Source organism: Ambystoma mexicanum, chromosome 12 (genome assembly GCF_040938575.1).
Source record: "Ambystoma mexicanum isolate Mex_15411 chromosome 12, UKY_AmexF1_1, whole genome shotgun sequence".
Classification (NCBI taxonomy): Eukaryota; Metazoa; Chordata; class Amphibia; order Caudata; family Ambystomatidae; genus Ambystoma; species Ambystoma mexicanum.
The window spans coordinates 1,235,082,469-1,235,097,328 of NC_090936.1; the positions used below are offsets into that span (position 1 = coordinate 1,235,082,469).

At 47.9% G+C, this 14,860-nt stretch overlaps 1 protein-coding gene across 1 annotated transcript in view; it reads left to right on the forward strand.

The window, feature by feature from the left end:
* NT5DC3 (5'-nucleotidase domain containing 3) overlaps positions 1-10,069 on the forward strand; it is a 1,183,405-nt gene extending 1,173,336 nt beyond the window's left edge. Inside the window, exon 14 of the mRNA XM_069629921.1 lies at positions 5,446-10,069. Coding sequence (XP_069486022.1) covers positions 5,446-5,452 — 7 coding nt within the window. The 3' untranslated portion in view covers positions 5,453-10,069. The remainder of the gene's footprint in view (positions 1-5,445) is intronic.
* The last annotated feature ends 4,791 nt before the right edge of the window (positions 10,070-14,860 follow it).

Consider the following 14,860-nt stretch of genomic DNA (forward strand, 5'->3'; position numbering starts at 1 on the left):
TTTCTCTTTTTTGTTTTATTGTAAGAAAGTATTTAAAAAATGGTTTGTTTCAACTAATACTATAATAAAATAAACTATATGGTGGTTGTGAAGCAGAGATGTATATTCCTTGTCACCATGTTGGTCAGGTGTGAGTGGTCCATCCTGTGCCGAGTGTTTCTCTGCATTCTGCTGTTCATCGCAAGTGCACCAAATAGCTGGTGAGACCTGGGCTGATGAAAACAAACAGCCCTAACATTAGCACTTTGCTTGAGAGTTGAATTTTGTACATGAAAGGGTCACTGAGGGTGAATTGCTGTCTACTGGGCAGTCTTTATCAGACAATAGAGCTGTAGATTACATCTCCCAGGAACACAGCAGGAAGACTATTCAGCCCAGGCTGGCACACCTCAGTTTCAAATCTAAAATGAACCCTATTGCCCACAGGCCCTGATCAGATAACCTTGCCGACCCACATTAAAGGTGCTCTAATCAATGTAAGATCTATGTTTGCCCATGTGCTAGATATCGCACACCTGAACACAGGCAATCATCTAGACTTTCTAGCTATCACAGAGCCCTTGCTCCATGCAGCATCAGGACCCACGCTTTCACTTGCCATTCGAGAGAATTTCACCATCTTGAGGCTTGACAGAGATATGGCGGGGGTGGTGGCATTGCCTTCATTGCTAGAACTAATCTACAACTTAGAATTCCAACTTATACCCCTTTCTCAGCAGTTGAAGTGTTGATAGTGAAACTGACACTTTCTGCCTCACGCACCATAACCACGCATCTGCTATACAGACCACTTGGTCCGCTCGCCTCTTTTGAGGAGGATACCCTAACATTCCTCTCCTTTGATACCAAACCTACCCCTCAAATCTTAATACTTGGTGACTTTAATCTTGGGCTCAATGACCCAAATGATCAGCATGCCTCAGCGTTGGCCAACACTATCACAGAATTAAGCTTTACCCAGAGGATTAATACACCAACACACACTAAAGGCAGAACCTTAGACTGGTTGGCTGACCTCAATTGGGAGACCACTATACTGTCCAGTGAACCCTGTGCATGGACAGATCATCACCTCCTAGTATTCAATATTAAGGATAGCCCACAACTTACACAATCTAACTCTGTGGCACCTCCCATCCTCCCCAGAAATAAACGGAACATAACCGTCAATAGCTTACTAACGTTTATCCAACCCATCACTAACTGTAGGGCTCCCAGCACTGACCCGGCAATCTTAGTTGATTTATACAACGCTACTATCAATCACACTATAGATAATATGGCACCTTTAGAAATGTGCAAAAGTAAACCTAGAGCGCACCTCAAATCTTGGTTCTCCCCTAATCATAAAGCCTTAAGTGCAGAAAAAAGGAAAGCTGAATCCCTCTGGAAAAATTATCCATCGGTTTTAAACAAGGATAATCTCTCAAAAATGTCAGCGCAATACAAGTCTGAGATTCTCCAAACCAAAGGTGATCTTTACAATGAAATAATCAACAAAGCGTGGTCAAGTACATGAGATCTTTCTCATCCTGAGAGAACTGGAGTCCCCTCCCCGCCAGCTGATACGTGCATCAGGGACAAGACCTGGTGCACAAATATCCAAACTGCTCTGTCTAACAAAATGGTCCTTTTACAAGATAAAATTGAAGCCAAAAAACTTAACATCCTGAATTCCTTTCCTCTGCCAGGAACTCCACCTGACACTACCAAACCATTTAATCGATTTCAATTCGCCCCGGGTCTCGATACAGGAGGTAGAGAAGATTATAACCTCCCTCAAACCTTCCAGATGCCAGGGAGACACCTGCCTGGCCTCCATTATCAAAGAAGCGGCCAGGGGTCTAGCCCCGTTCATCGCAACCCTAATTAATTCCACATTTGACTCCTGCTCAGTCCGGAACAACCTCAAGGACACCTGGGTCCGACCATTATTAAAGAAACCTACCTTGGACCCAAATAGCCCAACCAATTACAGACCTATAACCACAGTCCCTTTTCTGCTAACAATCATTGATAAAGCTGCGTATCTCCAAATTCAGACCTACCTAGAATCTAATAATCTCCTGCGCCAATCTGGTTTCAGGCCTAAACATGGAATGGAAACTGTGCAAGTGGATCTAAAAACCAAATAGATGACTTAAAAGATAAAGGAAATCTAGCCCTCCTCCTTTTATTAGACCTCTCTGCCGCGTTTGATTTAGTGGACCATAAAGTGCTATGTAAGCATCTCTCTACAGCGGCACATGTATCTCCGGAGGCGACGGCTTGGATCCAATCCTTTCTCGACAATCGCTTGATAAGAGTCTTCTCTCCTTTTGCATCTGCAGAGAAAACACCAATAACTTGTGGAGTTCCGCACGACTCAAGCGTATCGCCCACGATGCACAATATCTTTACTAAGCCTCTGTTTGATGACCTAGACAATCTGGGTGTTGTTAGGGAGAATTGTCATTCAATGGCTAATTCCCCTTACCTAGTGAGTCCCTCAGCAGCTTTGCTGGATCTCTGGAGTTAATGTTTTCCACTTGGTAAGAATGTGAGCTTTCCCCACTCTTACCCATGTTTTGCTATGTGTCTTTAATCTGTTTTTTTGAGTGTGGGCTCTGGAGTACACCACTTCAGTAGTCCCCTTCTTTTGTGTGTTACACAGCACCTTCAGTGCAGTGACACAGGGTTGTCTTTCAGACTTCCCACCGACTCCGTTTCTGAGGATGACTACTGTCCCCCAGAAAAGGGTAAAGTTGCCATTAACTTTACTTAGTCATTTAACCACAGATCTAGTACATCCCATCTTACATGGAGTACGGGAAAGGGTTAATCCTTAGCCCTTTTTATCTGTACCTCCTAGAGCATTGTTTCGCTCTTTTAACATTCAGACTTGGCTGGTGGCAGTGGTATCTACCCTAACTTTTCTACCGTGATTAAATAAATTATATAAATGTGGTATTGTTGTAGGCTATTATGTTAACCTCAAACCTAAACCTGCTAGACCAAATACTTTTTCTTTTGGCGCCGGTCGGGTTTATTCGCCATTTCTTTTTGTTAAAGTCCTTCTTGTGTTTTACTTTGCGCGGCAAACCAGGTTTGCCTTCTTTGTTCACTGTCTTTTGGCGGGCTTCTGCCAAGAAGCCCTCCTCTAGGCGCCTGTGTGTCTAGGTGGGCTGAATGTGAGGGAAGGGTCTGGTTACCCCCTGCACAGGGTATCCTAGGAAACCCAAGTCACACTTTGCCATGATTGACTGCCAGGCTGTGTGAATGGGGGATTTTAGCATAAAAGGCAGGACTCTTGGGCTAGAAGTCAGAGTCGCCACTGGAACTACAAGGAACCGAAGAGAAGCAGAGAGGTCGGCTGCTGCAACTTTCCCATCCCGGTGAAGCCCTGCTGCAGTCCTGAGCTATCTACCCATCAACGACTAGAGAAGATCCAGTCCGGAGTCTTCTTCCCTTGAGCCTGGTGGGGATAACCAGCTCATCCTCTACAGCCAGAGGATCCTCTTCGTGGTCGAAATCGCTGCACACTGCTGTAGTGGTCCAGATAGCCATCTGAAGAGCCTCTGCTGTTTTTAAGGAGAGCACCTTTTATTCACCGTCGCTGCTGCCGGCTTCAACCCAGTGTGGTGCAGACCCCTCTCGACCTCCTTCTTGCCGAAGCTCCAGGAACCGCGGGTCTGCAGGAAACTACCAGGAACAACTGCCGTGGCACCAGCTTCTTCATTGTATAAGGTACTGTGTTCTGCTTGAGGAATTTGGATGAACCCCCTTTTCTCCTACTACAAGGCTTGTCCTTATCTTCCCTCCTTCTTATAACTTTTGCTTCCACCATTGATAATATCTAAGTACTCCTGGCTACGTTGAATCGTGAACTGTCCGACTGCGTGATCCTCGACAACAGGATCCCGGTTCCACTTGACACTGGCTCCGGCCTATTGACTCTTGAATTTCTGTCCATGAGTGTTCTCTGATTCTGTCTGCCTTGACAAAAGTATTGCCTATGATTTTTGCCCCCAACTCTCTCTGGGTATCTCAGGTGCTAAGTGTGTTTTTGCCCCGGTATCATTTCTTGCCGCGGATATGTGTTTATTTAGTAAGACCGAACTGTCATTACTGTCAAAAAGTGATTGCATATGTATTCACAGTAACGTTTCTTGTTTCACAATACCGGTCCGTTAAAACATAGGGTACTTACCTTGAGTTATACCGTACAAAGAGAATTGGTTAGTTGTGTATTTTACGTGTGATTTTGAATTAATAGAAGTGTTGTGTTTATAACAAACGGTCTAAAAATAAATGTACTTATATTTTTTACCTGAAACCTTGAGTCAGTGTTTGCTTGAGTCACAGTAATTGTGGTCCCTTTGTGTAATCTCTGCTACTGCTCATATACTCTTGAGATAAGCCTGGCTGCTCCGCTACTGCTACCACTACAACGTAGTAGTACAGGCTTGTACCAAAGATAAAACTTGTATTACCACCTGTAGTCTTAATTGTGTGTAGTGGTCCCTAAGGGCACTGCACAGGATTCTGCCTAACAGGTGTCACCTGCACAAACTAGGCAGATGACACCCAGATTCTCATCCCCATGTCTGGTGATTATGAGGCTGACTCTGCACTGCTGAACAAAATCTTTCTCTTCATCCAGTAAGGTAAGATGTGTTCATACACTCCCTTGTTACGCAATTACTCTTGTTTGGTGTCTTAATTGACAATTAACTGACACAATTGTTACGCAGTTATACTCCGTGCTTTGGCATACTTATGGCTTACCTATATGGAAATTAGCTCATATCTGGAGTTAATCAGTTATTTAATGAAGGTTACTTGCTTTACTCTAAGCACTACTGATCTCCATCCTCTCTCCTTCTCTTCTTTTCCTTTTCGGTTTTGTCGAACTCAGCTTTTCCGCAATCGCGAGGCATTTTGAGTTATGCTCAAAACCTATTTGTTACTTAGGTAATTTTGTGTCATTTTGACTGCTTTTTAATTGCAATTTGCAATTTGGGTTCCATTACAGAATTAATCCTGGGAGTGTCCTAAACTTAATCAGTGGAGTCCATTAGTTGAATCAAAGGTAATCTTTGCTACACAGTTCTCTGGGTACAACATGAGTCCTTTACTGACAAGACTCTTTAGATTATTGGTTCTTGATTGCGCTGCTACAGTCATTTACTTATTTTTAATCTGTGCAATTATTTCTTTTCTTCTGCTCCCTTGCAAACGTGCTTCAATTAATGGAATTCGACAATCTGTGGTATTTAACTTATTTATTTATTTTTATGTCATGTATTGTACATTGTGTAAATCTTGGTTGCACCTTGCCCTGTTTTTTACCCGCCCCCCACCCCTTATGTTGGTTGTTATGCCACCTTGTTCTCACAATGCATACATTTTTACTCTTGTTTGTGAACAATTAACATACTTTGTACATCATTTCTGTACCTTAAGCCTCTGAAGAAGAGCTGTTCTCAGCTTGAAACACGTGTCAGGCTTCCTTTCGTGCTTCCAATAAATTCAATTGAAATCACTCATCAATCTGCACATTTACTTGGCGCAGAGAGACTGGGACTTACTCTTGGTTTTCTTGAACTTTCCCAGTGGATCTACACTGGCAGTATAACCACACCTCCCAGATACCTGCAGCCTTGTTGTACTTTCTTTGCAATTTTTGTGATATACAAGTGCTGTGGATCAGTGACTTTTTCTGCCAAAAACTTGTTTCTAGACTATTGTAACACATTATATCTTGGTTCCAGTAAACAAAATATCAATGCATTCTTGAGAATAACACCTTAAGAACGGCATTAAGCATCCAGAGAACGCAATATATCTCAATCTGGTCTCAAACCCAGGCCTCCCTATCGCTGACACCTACACCAGTGCCTCCTCCAAGGAAACTCTCACCGACATCCTCTTTGTCGTTCCTACGCCAGAACAATGGACCCTTCATATGGTCTCTGTGCTCTCTCCTTTCTCCTCTTCTCCCATTAATGGTGGCACCCCTTGGGACGCCCTCCTGGCCTCCTTCCTTTCCTCTAAGGTCATCATTAATGTTTACTTGACTGGGACCGTCTTGGTCCAAGGCTCTAAGGCCAACCTTCACCTCTTTGATAGACGCTTCCCGCGCCTCATCAATTTCCTTTCTTCTCCTGCTATCCCCTCCCTACCTTTCCATGGCTACCTCGCCTCCCCCTTCTTCCTCCTCCTTGGCTACCTTGCCTTCACCTTCCCTCTCGCAGGGCATACCTCTGATCTGTACCCCTCCCCGGAAGTCCTTAAAAAAAAATGGCAACCTTCTCCATATTGCCACTCTAAACTCTCGCTCTGCTGTCAAACACTCCTCTGATATCTGCCACCTCCTGGAAGAACTTGACCTCAATGTTCTCGGTCTCACCGAGTCATGGTTCACGGCCAGCTCTGTCACCAGCTTTGACACGCTCCTACCTGACGGCTACAAGATCCTCTCCGTGCCCAGGCCCAACTGCTCTGGAGGGGGTGTAACCCTGATCTTCCCCGAGTGGATTCCTGCCTCTGTCACTCCTACGCAGGTCTACTACTCCTTTCAATGTCTCGTCTGCAGGCTCTCTCTCTCTCCCCCCTAGCCCTTCCCTTATTGTGGCTACTATCTATCGGCCACCTGGTCAGATCTCATCCCTCCTCTCTGAGTGGACGGACTTCTCCTCCTCACTCCTGGCCTCAGCCACTCAACTCCTCCTTTTTGGAGACTTCAACATCCACCTGGATGCTTCCTGTCCTCCCTCTGGACTCTTTCGCAACCTCTGCGACTCTCTCTCACTTACTATTCTCCCCTCTGGCCCAACTCACTCTGCAGGGCACACTCTGGATGTTCTAATCTCCTCAGACCTTCCCCTCTCTGTCCCTTTCTCCACTCCTCTCTCCTGGAGTGATCACTTTCTCCTCTCCTCCCACCCCACCCTCCCTACCCCTCAGGCCAAGCCACTTCCAGCTCTGCCACCCACTTTCTCGGTCATCCGACCCATGAAGCGTATATCAATTGAGGCTTTCGCCGCCACCTTCTCACTCCCTCTTCCCCCTTTGGCTGACTCTCACCCTGAGACAGCCCTCCCCACTCTGCTATATATCCGATAATCTTGATCTCCTTGCCTCTGTCATGAGAATCCGCCTGAAGCCCAAAGCCAAGCGCAACTCTTGGTACAACTCGGACCTCGTCAACCTAAAATGCAAGTGCAGGGTGGCCTAGAGGAAATGGCGTGCTTCGTGTACATCCTCTGACAAACTGGCCTGACACCTGTTCAAAAAGCAATACCAGCTCTCTGTCCGCACCAAGAAAAGAGCCCACATCCAAACCTGTGTCTCCGTGGTATCTAACAAGTTGGCAGAACTCTTTAAAATCTGCTAAAGTACTGGCCAATCCCGCCGCAGTCTCTACCTCTCCTGTCCCTTCCCAGGCCCTCTGCACGGCTCTGGCTTCTCATTTCATCTCTAAAACTCAGGACATCCTGTCCTCTCTCTCCTCCTCTCCCCTTCCTCCCTCCACTCCCTGCTCTTCCTCTGGCCCTTCTTCGGCCACCTCTCCTCCCTCCTTCTCTGCCTTTCCCCCGTTCTCTGCAGACAATGTTTCTAGTCCAGTCCGATCTATGAACGTCTCGTCTAAACAGGTTCACCCCTGCTCCTCCAAAACTATCAAGGACCACATCGACTCCCTGGCTCCTGCCCTGGCCGACTTCTGCAACCACTCCTTCACCACTGGAGTCTTCCCATCCCCCCTGAAGCACGCCCTTGTGCACCCTCTTCTTAAGAAACCCTCTGCCGACCCCTCCTGCCCGCCTAACTATCGCCCAATCTCCATCACTCCCTTCCTGGGCAAGCTCCTGAGGAAACTGGCCATCTCCCAGCTTAATCTCCACACTGAATCTGTTGGTTGTCTCTATGATCACCAGTCTGGCTTCAGAGCTGCCAGAAGCACGGTAACTGCTCTCCTGAACATCCGTGAAGACCTTCTCTCCAACCTTGACTCTAACACCTCTGCGTCCTTATCCTGCTTGATCTCTCTTCTGCCTTTGACACTGTCAATCATGCCATCCTGCTCAACCGTCTCCGTGATAACCTGGGTATCAGTGGTCAGGCTCTGGCATGGCTGACTTCTTTCCTCTCTGACCGACCCTCTCAGGTCCAACTTGGGTGCTTCCTCTCTGCTATCTTTTTCTCTACCTGTAGTGTCCCCCAGGTGTCTAACCTCTCTCCCTGACTGTTCAAACAATACCTGTCACTCCTTGCCCATCTCGTCACTGCTCTCTGCCCCAACTTTCAGTGCTATGCGGATGACACCCAGCTCGTTTTCAGGCTACCCTCGGCCTCCTCCTCTCCTTTCCTTATCTCCGACTGTCTGTCTGCTATCCAGGAATGGTGTGTCGCCAATGACCTCTGCCTTAATGCCAGTAAGACTGAGATTCTCCTCATCGGCACACCCGCTCCCTCCTTTCCTGCAGCTCTCTGGCCGGCCACCCTTGGCCCTCTTCCTGCTCCCACCTGCAAGGCAAAAAACCTCAGGGTCTTCTTCAACTCCACAATCTCCTTCTTCCCTCACATCTCTGATGTCTCTAAGAAGTCACACTACCAGATGAACCTCCTCAGAGGTATTCTTCCTTTCCTCTCCTTCCCCCAGAAGCTCACTCACTCCAGAACTCTGGTTCTCTCGAGACTGGCTACTGCAACAGCCTCTTTCTAAATCTGCCTGCTTCTACTCTCCGCCCTTTGCAACTTACCCAAAACAGGACTGCGAGACTTGTCCTTGGCCTGAGGCCCAGGGTTTGTATCTCTCCAGGACTGAAATCTCTGCACTGGCTCCCAGTGGCTGCGATGATTAAGTTCAAAACCCTCTGCATTGTCCACAAGGCCTTATGGGGCCTTGGGCCAAAATACCTTCAACTCTCTCTCCCTAAATATCTTCCTTCTCAAACTCTCCGCTCATCCGCCTCCAACTCCATCAGGGTTAGTCGCTTCTCCAAGCAACGAGTTGGGGGTAGATCTCTTCCTTCGGCTGGTGCCTCCCTTTGACACAGCCTCCCTGCCTCCCTTAAACTTGAGGAGAACCATCTCTGTTTCGGGAAGCACCACAAAACCTTTCTCTTTGCGTCTGCTTTTTCTCCGCCTCTCCTCTGCTGACCTCCTGGCTGTACCAGAATTGCACTGGCCACCTGGACACCCTCTGATCTCAGTCCCAGGTGCCCCCCCGCCAGCGTCTCACACCTGCACTGCCCACCTGGCAACCTCCGCACTTGGGGACTGTTTCTGTATCCCTACAGTCCCCCCTACCACCTGTTGGCACCGGATGTCTGCACTTACCCACGCACTTGCCACTAGCTGGCCTTACTTATTGTTATTTTTTCCCATGTACTGCACTGTCCCTTCCCCCTTCCCATGCACTTGCGCGATCCGAATGACACCTGGCCTAGTAGGATGGTTTGTCTGTCCTCCTGTTGTTCCCCTCCCTTGCCTCGTCGCACCTTGAAACACTTGTGTATAGATACGTTATGAATGCCATATCATATCATATATCAATGACCAGGCGTAACACCAAGTGGCTAGCAGTTACTGACAGAATTCAACTTAAAGCTCTAACCCTCACCCATAAATATCTAGCCAATGTAGCACCAAAATACTTGGTGGATAAATTCACAAAAAATGTATCGGCACACCCGACCAGGACAATGCACGCACATTGCCTCAAGGGCCCCAAATATAACCTTAAAAATGCAGGCGGTAGCAGTTTTCCGGTCATGGCAGCACACCTATGGAACTCTATACCCCTAGCCTTAAGATTGGATCTTTCATTCCTCAGCATCAGAACTAAAATGAAAAACTGGCTCCTAGATAGGGATTGTTAACTATCGTAGATGACTAATTTGCTGTGTTTGACTCTCTCCTGCTGATCCTGCATAGCTATACAAATACTGTAAATTTTTTGACTCCAATTTTTTGTAATTTCCTCATGTATGTGTGCCTTCCAATGTTGTATTTGTTTATGTCCGGAAACTAGTAAAATGTTTTTTAAAGTATTTTATGTAATAACGCCTAGATACCTCTGGGTTTGGAGCGCTATATAAATAAACAAACAAACAAAACCTTAAATCTCCACAGGCTGAGTGTCCCAGGCCTCTAAGTCGGGAAATTCGGCCTGCCATCTCACGGGAGACATACATCTGGATTTGTGAGCAAACAGAGCAACCGCACAAAGCTCTGAAAATACGGTCAGTCCGGATAGGGGTCATCTCTATTCTGGAGCTGACTGCATCAGAAGAACAAGTTACTTACCCATCGTAACGTTCTTTCGACTGGATGTTCCTCCCAGGTGTTCCTTATCTTTGATATTTCCATATCCAGCTTGTTGCCTCAGAATTTTTTTGCAGTAGAGGGCCCTGTGCATCAGTTCTGGTTGAGTCGATGTCCCTTGGAGGCCGCCGTCGACATCGACGTAACCAGAGGTATAAGTAACACGCGCAGCGCCCGTTGGCCTCAGTTCGGTTTTGATGAGAAGAGTTATGCTTTGTGTCCGACGGTTACTCCCCCTGAGAGAACGTAGACTGCAACCGCAAGGGAGGTTTTACTGCAGGGAAGGTTGGGAGGGCAATAAGGAATACGTGGGAGGAACATCCAGTCAAAAGAATGTTACCATGGGTAAGTAACTTGTTCTTCGAATGGATTGTGTCCTCCCACGTATTCCTTACCTTTGATACACTCCCAAAGCAGTTTACTTAATTTGGAGGGAGTAAAAATTAACGTGGTCACGTATGCACAGAGTGCAATACTGCTTTCCCAAAAGCAGAATCATGACTCGTGGAGGAATCCAGACTGTAGTATTTTGCAAAGGTGTACACAGACAACCATGTGGCAGCTGCACATATGCCTTTTATCCGAACTCCCCTCTGCTAAGCAGACGAAGTTCCAACACCCCTGATCGAATGAGCCCTCAGATGTTCTGGAGGGTCTTTACCTGCCAGCCTGTAGCATTCCGATATAGTTAAAAGGATCCACCTGGAGATAGTCTGCTTGGTGATGGCTAGACCCAATTTATGGCCTGTGCAGTCCACGAATAACTGGTCTTCCTGTTGCAGTTTAGCCAATTTGGAAATGTAGAAGCTCAGTGCACGTCTACGGTCGAGCCTGTGAAGACTCTCTTCCTCTTTCCCCGGATGAGGACGAGGATAAAAAGAAGGTAATGGTATCTTCTGAGTAATGTGAACGTCAGAAACGACCTTGGGAAGAAAGGTAGGCTTCACCTTTAGAACCACTCTGTCCTTATAAAAGACAGTATGAGGAGGCCTGGAGGATAAAGCCTGTAGCTCACTCACCCTTCAGGCTGAAGTAATTGCCACTAAGAATACGGGTTTCAAGGTAAGAGGTCTTAATGGGCAAGAATGTAGAGGCTCGAAAGGAGCACCCATCAAAAAGTTCAAAACCAAATTGAGATCCCACAGTGGGACTTGAAAAGGTGTTGCAGGGTAAACATTAGTAAGCCCTTTAAGAATTGAATTACAAGAGGAATCTTAAAATAGGAGACTTCCTCTGAGGTGCGCTTAAAAATAGAAAGCGCTGCCAGCTATCCCTTGATTGTACCAACCTGGAGCCACAGATATGCTCGGTGTAATAGAAAGGATAACACCATCAGTGTATTGCATGAAAAAGGGTCAACATTCTTATCTCTACACCAGCTGCAGAACTTATTTCAGCGGCAGCGGTATAAAGATTTGGTTGCTGGCCTTCTAGCCGAAAGCAACACCTCCATTACATCGTCTGGGAGGTCACAATCTTTGTATCTCAGCCTCTCAGAAACCACGCGTGAAGGCTGAGAGTCCTGATATCCGGATGGAGAACCTGACCCTCCTCTCGCAAGAGAAGATCCTCTCGTTGTGGGAGACGAATCAGAGGGCAGATGGACATATCCAGAAGGTCTGTGTACCACGTCCTCCTGGCCCTATCCGCGGCAATTAGGATAATGGATTTCTTGAACCTTCTGATGACATGAGGAAGGACGGGGATTGGAGGAAACGTGTACAGAAGTGGAAATTGCCAGTCCCCTACGAATGATTCTCCTAGAGCTCCTCTAGGGGGATATTCCCTGGAGCAGTACAATTCGCACTTCCTGTTGGCACCGGTCGTAAACAGATCCACTTGAGGGGTTCCCCAAAGGGTAAGGATCTCCTGAAGGACTTCCTGAGCTAGTTCCCACTCGTGGGAGACTGTGCTCTGCCTGCTCAGAGCATCCGCCGTCATGTTCTACTCTCCGGTTAGGTGAACTTCTGACAAGAGAGATTCCTTCTTGTATTGCCCACAACCAGAGCTGCATTGCCTCTCTGCACAGTAGTAGTGACCCTACACCTCCTCTTTTGTTGAGGTAGTACATGGCCACTGTGGTATCTGTCATTATCGGGACATTCTTTCCCCGTACAGATGGCAGAAAAGACTTCAGCGCTAGCCTGATTGCCCTCAGCTCTAAAATGTTGATATGTAGTTTGGAATCCGATGGAGACCAATGACCGCTGATGGTCAAGTCGTTGGTATGGGCTCCCCACCCCATGAGTGAGGCGTCGTCAGTACTGTTATCGCCGGCCATAGTTGCCAAAACAGTTCTCCTTTCAAGATGTTCTCCCGACAGGTGCGACTCTGTTTGGGATTTGTAGGAGATCTGACATTCTCCCTGAGAACTGTGACCATTGGGTCCTGAGAGCCCACTGGAGAGATCTCATTCTCATGCGAGCTTCTGGCACCAGAAAAATGCAGGATGCCTTGAGGCCGAGCAACCTCAGAAAATCGAAGGTCGGTAGACGCTGGGCATTATGGAATTCGGGCACCATCTGCAGGATGTTTTGAGCCCTCACCCCTGGTGGCAAAGATTTTCCCAGGGATGCATCCAGGAATCACGAGGAGCACAACCCCAGCCACATCCCAGCAGCACCATACCTGTGGCCGGAACCCTTCCCGGGCGCGCCCCTTCAGATTCCATGGCGCCGGGATTCCCGCATGGAGTAGGCGGTGTGCGGCGTCATGGAGACTATGGCCGCGGTGGCGCTGGGGAGGGCCGGTCTCCACTGGCCCCGCTTCCTGGTCACGTGTGTTTAGGCAGCGCTCACGTGATGTTAAAGGGGCAGCCTGCCCAGCCAATCCTGTTGCTGCTTCCCAGTTGCGAGGGTCACGTGACATGCAACACCACTCACGTGGTCCAATAAGAAAGCGATCACGTGACCCAAGCACCGGCTTAAAAGTACACTGAAGCTGCTACTCTGCGCTTCTCAGGTGTTCTCAGCATTTCGAGTGGCGTTGTGTTTTTCTGATCCTGATATTCCGGCTTTTTGACCTTGTTTTCTTGTGATTTTGGATTGCCTTTGCCTGCTCCTTGGATTTGGTACTTGGACTTAGCTTCACGGACTTTGGACTTTTGGCTTGCACCTTTGGACTCGCTCTTTACGGATTTGGGACTTCTGGCTCTGAACATTTGGGTTTTGCCTTCCACGGATCTTGGACCTTTTCTGCTTTGAACATTTTGGGACTGCCTCTGGAAACTCCTTTGGGCTCAAGTTTGTTTTGGACCTCAGCTGTGTACCACGTCAGGTGCCTAGTTAAGGGGGTCTGGCTTCAGTGCACTCTGATATCACCCCGTCCTCCGCATTCAGGCTTCCCATTGAGTTCCAGTGGTGCTAGGTGGCGGGCTCTCCATCCTGATTCCCCTTACATACTAGGTAGGTTTCCTCTCCGTTTCCTTTATTGTTGATCAACTCCAGTCTCTTGTCATTGCACTCACACTTACCCGCTCTTTCCTTACAGCACCTGGTACCTGTGTTCCTGACCTTTCACACCTGTGGCCTCAATAATTGGTGAAGGAGTATACGATATCTCTCCTTCACTGGTGCTTGGGGACGGAGGTACCCATCGACATCGCAGAGGTTTTGGCGTGACCGACTGAGAAGCCTCTCTGCCTTGGCTATGGATGCCGCCGCCGGGGACCAGGTGGCTGCCTTAGTCCAGGCCATTACGGTTCTCAGAGCTGATATGTCTGCTGCCACAGCCGCCATTCATCAGCGACTTGACACCATACAAAGCGAACGCCACGCACTCCCTCCTGATCCTGAGTTTGGGGATAGCTCTCCCCAGATGAATCCACCTTCTCCCGCTCCAACTCCTGCCCCGGTCTACGTTCCCACGCCGTTCCCCCTGGCTCCTCCCGAAAAGTTTCAGGGCGATCCTAGTAAGTTCCGCACTTTTATAAATCAGTGCATTATGCTGCCCTCAAGCTTTCCCCGATTCTACAACGAAGGCGGCATTCACACTCTCACACCTGGGGGGCATAGCAGCCGCCTGGGCCAACCCATTGCTAGAGACCAATAGCCCCGTGTTATACGATTTCGATTTGCTAATCACTGAAATGAAAAGAGTGTTTGATACCAGACATAAAGCACAAACACTGGATCTAGAATTATTAGAACTAACTCAAGGCAAGAGTCCTCTGGTTGATTACATTACACGTTTCAACCAACTGTCAGTGGAGACAGCATAGCCGGAAAACAAAAAGGCTGTGGTGTTTTACCGTGGTCTCAATGAGGCTATGGAGGATGCACTGGCAGTTGTGCCTTTGTTGCCTGCACAATACCCCGAACTTGTGGATCTGTCACTACAGGTCGATGCCCGGAGGGCTGAGAGAAGATATGAATCTAGAAAATCTGTCCCTTTCTCAAAGCCAAACACCAACGACTCCACAAGTGAACCCATGCAAATCGGCGGGGTCCGCAACCCTATCACAGCCACCGAAAGGGAACGCCGTAGAACCTCCAAAGCATGTTTTTACTGCGGGTTGAATGGCCATTACGTCCGGGAATTCCCCCGACGC